Here is a 4,449-nt window from a genome sequence, read left to right on the forward strand (position 1 = left end):
AGGGACTGGGAGCAGCCCAACCGTTCAGAAAGCAGTGGGCTTGTCCTCAGCGTGACCAAAAAAGCAAACAAAACAAGTGCATTATAGCCAATCCCCATTTTCTTGCACCTGCACAATCTCTCTCTCCGCCTCCGGGCTAATGTTGGTAGGTAGGTATATATGTTTTAATCTTGCATTTTCATTACATTTGTTGTTCTACAAATAATACACCATGATGCCACCTTTTCTGATAAAGGACACAGAGTTATCAGATTACCTGCTAAGCCTCATGTGAATTTATGTCTGTCACGCAACTTAACATTTCAGATATATATTTTTTAAATACATATACTACACTAGATTATACTTTTCAATCTCTATATATCCATCTTGGAGGATGAACCAACAAGACTTCAGAAACAGCTCAAACAGCTAAGCTTTCTGAATTCTGCACTTCGATACACACATTGTCATTTTATAGAACATCGAGAGTGAACTCTAGCTACTACACTATTAAGCACTGTTCTTTTTCACTTTTTCTTTTAAGAATATTAAATATGCATGTTCATTTGTGAAGTACCAGTTCTTTAAAGGGGATGCAGTTAGAATACAGACACACAGGAAGCCGTCTGATGGAATCCCAGCGTCGAAATCCCGACTTAGTACTAAAGATAGGTGTCTAAATAACGACGACTATCTTTAGTCTGACGACGGAATCCCGACAGTCAGCTTTACGAATGTAGGTAAGCGGGGAGGGTTTGCAGTTAGCCGCAGGGGTGAGGGTTAGGCATCCCCTGGGGAGGGTTAGGATTAGGATAGGGGAAGGGGGGGTTAGGGACCATCCCCCCAGGAGTATTAGGTTTAGGCACCCCCAGGGAGTTAAGACACCACCAAGGGATGGTTATGGTTAGAAGGGGGGGGGGGGGGGGAGAGAAGGGTAGGGTTAGTATACTTACCAGTCTCTTCTGCATTCTGGTATTTTGGGCTTCCGGTGTCGGCATTTCACCCAGTGGCTAGACAGGATTTCATACCCAGCCCCTTGAAAGTATATAGAGGTATATTGACCACTTAACTGGCATGGTCGCATGTGATGCAACCGGAGCAAAAAATGCTTCAGCTGGCAAGGTCGCATCACATGCGAACACATGGAGAGTTTAGCCCCCTAAGCTTGGGCAGAATAGATCTCCCCCGAATACCCCTGCAGTGAAGTGGTGGTCTGTGACCATCGTCATCACAGCCAGAATCACGCTTCAGAATACTGTGTGATTGGCACTCTATGCGCCTAAAGTGAAAACATAGGGCCTGATTCAGACCCACTCGCGAGCGGCTGTCCGCTCGCAAGTGGGTCGATGTTATGGACTGAGCATGCGCACGACGGAGGGAGCTCCGTCGTGCGCATGCGCCAGACGCTACGAGCGAAGGAAAGTCCTTCGCTCGTTGTGTCCGATCAAAGGGGGCGTGCTGTCAATGTTGATTGACAGCACACCCCCTTTGGTGGGCGTGCCTCCCTGACGGGGGCGTTCCCACGGGAACGCCTCCCGTCAGAAGCCGGCCCACTGACATCACTAGTGATGTCAGTGGGAGTGATTTTGGCTCTGATAGAGCCAAAATCACTCCGGAGCTTGCGGTTGAAAACCTCAACCGCAGGCTCCGGCTCGCAAATTCGATGGTCGCGATGGTCTTGACCATCGCGACCATCACAATGCACGCTCGTATAGCCTGTGGGTGGTGACCCACAGCTATACGAGCGTCCAGGAGGACGCTCCATGAAAATGGAGCCCGGCCCTCATTCAGAGCGTGCGCTCTGCTCAGAGCGTACGGCTCTAAATGAGGGCCATAGTTCCCCTCCAAACACAAATATGCTGATCTCTACGTGTCCATACCTAGTGACATCATGGGGGGGGGGGGGGGGAGCACTAAGCTGGGAGACCATAAACACAGGGGTTTTGGCAAAAAAAAAATTCCAGTTAAGTGGTTATCAAAACACCCCATTTGTTAAAAAAAAAAAAAAAAGCTAGGAAGAGATAAAGTACTGACCAGTCAGCTCCTAACTGACACTTTTTTTCAAACACAGCTTGTAAAATTGAAACTTTGATAAATCTTTTTTTTTTTTTTTTTCAAATGGGGTGTTTTGTTAACCACTTTTTCCGCCAAAACCACTCAGAAATTTACTGGGTTTTTTTTTATATTGTTTAAAAAGTAACATATTTCTGGTTTTGGTGAAAAAAAATTGTCAGTTAAGTAGTTAACAAAACACCCCATTTGTAAAAGAAAAAACCTGGGGTATTTATCAAAGCTTGGAGAGAGATAAAGTACAGACCAATCAGCTTCTATTTTACAAGCTGCGTTTGGAAAAAAATGGCAGTTAGGAGCTGACTGGTCAGTACTTCATCTCTATCCAAGCTTTGATAAACCACCTCCCACTCCCCAGTTTTTTGGCAATTTGAAAGCCATTAAAAGCTTTGTGGTATCACTGACTAGATCACGTAATGTGTCCAATATTCAACATACAGTATATTGGTGAGAATGATGGTTGCTCTTGGAAGTACCCATGTATGTGGCCGAAGCGTACAGCAATCCTGTTCCTCGGGCCTGGCAGTATCTCATGCGTGGCCAGGTTAATAACATTACTACCCACAAATATGGGAAAAATCATGGACATTCCTACAATAGATTAGACATGCTACAGATCCATTACATACTAAACATTTCTAAAAAAAAGCGTTGTATTATAAAGCTACTTTACATCCATTTTCCTTTTACAAAGTAGGGTAAACCTTAGCACCTGGAAGAGACCATATAGCGTAATGCTAGAAAAAAAAAAAAAGTCTTTCAAAACACTTTAACTGTTAACCATTATTTGGTCATTTCTGCTCAGAGTACCAATTCATCTAGAGTAAAACATTAAATAGCGCTGAAGTATTTGAAAGTTATGACTCCGCCTACTTTAGGCTTACACCCATGCACTGGTAATTAAACTCTGTGGTATGAAGTCCAGCTGAACAATCGCACATGCTGAATGTTATGCAATTTCCTACGCAGTTATGTTTTAACCGGTCTCACCTCCCCATATCTCCAAGTAACCTTTAAGGATGGCACCTGTGCTCTGTCAGACCCAGACCCATTGCTAGACCTCCATTATCCAAGACTTCCTAGCACACTGTTGGTGCCAGGAAGTTTCAATCTAAGCCCCACAAACTAGAAAAAAAAAAAAAGCATTCAAAACTTGACAAGGGTACAAATTAGACGATGTATCCCCCGATCCAGCAGATATATCGTCCACATCGGCAAATGTGTACCCACTATGGATCACCATGCGAGCTCCCACAGGTCGTCCATTAGGGTCATTCCGTCGGCCTGCCTGTATGGTCGACAGAACGACCCACCTGCCAACGCCAGGTAGATGAATGGAGCCAGTGCCCAACATATCAGGCGGGCAGGCACCGGATCGTGTAATGTGTACCAGCCGCCCGATACGTCTGCATCGCTGGGTACACACATTGGTAAGTGTGTACCCAGCTTTACACTGAGAGAAACCCTGTGCACCTCATGTTGTGACCTATATTTTTCAAAATTCTAGCTAATTAAAGTTTTGGGTAATTTAATAGGATTAGCCTATTTGTATCACACACCCAACAAATTGAGGAAAATGTTCCCTACTGCTGACCCATTGTGCTAGAGGAACTGTGGCTAAACGGGATCCCTCTCTCTATTAAGTGGTTGAAAACCATATATGGAATGTTACATGCATGGAGCAGATTACTTACTATCTCTATGACAGACTAGATCCACCTCCCTGAAGTCTGGGCATCCTGGCTCTTCCATGAGGATCAGAACCACAGATCTTCCATTTAACAAACATACCCCATGGCACCCCATCTATCCTCCCTTCTAAATGTTGCTATACAGATTTTGGCCAGTGAGTGACCTCCCCCCCCCCGTTATCTCAACCCTCACCACCCTTTTTTCCCCTCGATCACTTCTTTATTTACATATTTGCAGTTTCTCATAAAAAATACCATATGTACCTACTCACTAAAGAACTTGATTGATTTGTTCCTGTCATTTGTGTCTGATTTTAAAAAGTTGAGAAAGAAAAAAAAATGTGCAAGGTTATCCTCATACAGTATTGTGTTCCGCAAGGACATTCAATATACACCATGAAACCAGAGCATGCGCTTATTTTTCAAATTATATTTTATTCCCAGAATCCACTGGCAGATCTGGTGCAAAGGGATCTACCTCCGGACAGACACACAGGACGCGTTTGCAGGACAGACGAGATTCATCACATGGCAAACAGGATAAGGAATGCAACCATGAGGCAGAACAGTCCCATTGCCTCAGACAGGGCAAAGCCCAGGATGGCATAGGAGAACAGCTGCTGCTTAAGGGATGGGTTCCTGCAGAAAAAAAAGTGGGGGAAAAAAAAAATAAATATAAAATGAAGGAATACACAAACTAACTCAA

The 4,449-nt window shown here is 44.3% G+C and overlaps 1 protein-coding gene across 4 annotated transcripts in view; it reads right to left on the reverse strand.

Annotated features, from left to right (window-relative positions):
• Nucleotides 1–4,158: 4,158 nt before the first annotated feature.
• The window catches only part of ATP5MC2 (ATP synthase membrane subunit c locus 2), a 9,829-nt gene continuing 9,538 nt past the window's right edge, over nucleotides 4,159–4,449 (reverse strand). For all 4 annotated transcript variants that reach the window (XM_088469187.1, XM_088469186.1, XM_088469188.1 and 1 more), the window contains exon 5: nucleotides 4,159–4,382. In XM_088469187.1, coding sequence (XP_088325313.1) covers nucleotides 4,268–4,382 — 115 coding nt within the window. In that variant the 3' untranslated portion in view covers nucleotides 4,159–4,267. The remainder of the gene's footprint in view (nucleotides 4,383–4,449) is intronic.

The sequence above is a fragment of the Taudactylus pleione genome, unplaced genomic scaffold (genome assembly GCF_031769625.1).
Source record: "Taudactylus pleione unplaced genomic scaffold, aTauple2 ptg000089l, whole genome shotgun sequence".
NCBI classification, from domain to species: domain Eukaryota; kingdom Metazoa; phylum Chordata; class Amphibia; order Anura; family Myobatrachidae; genus Taudactylus; species Taudactylus pleione.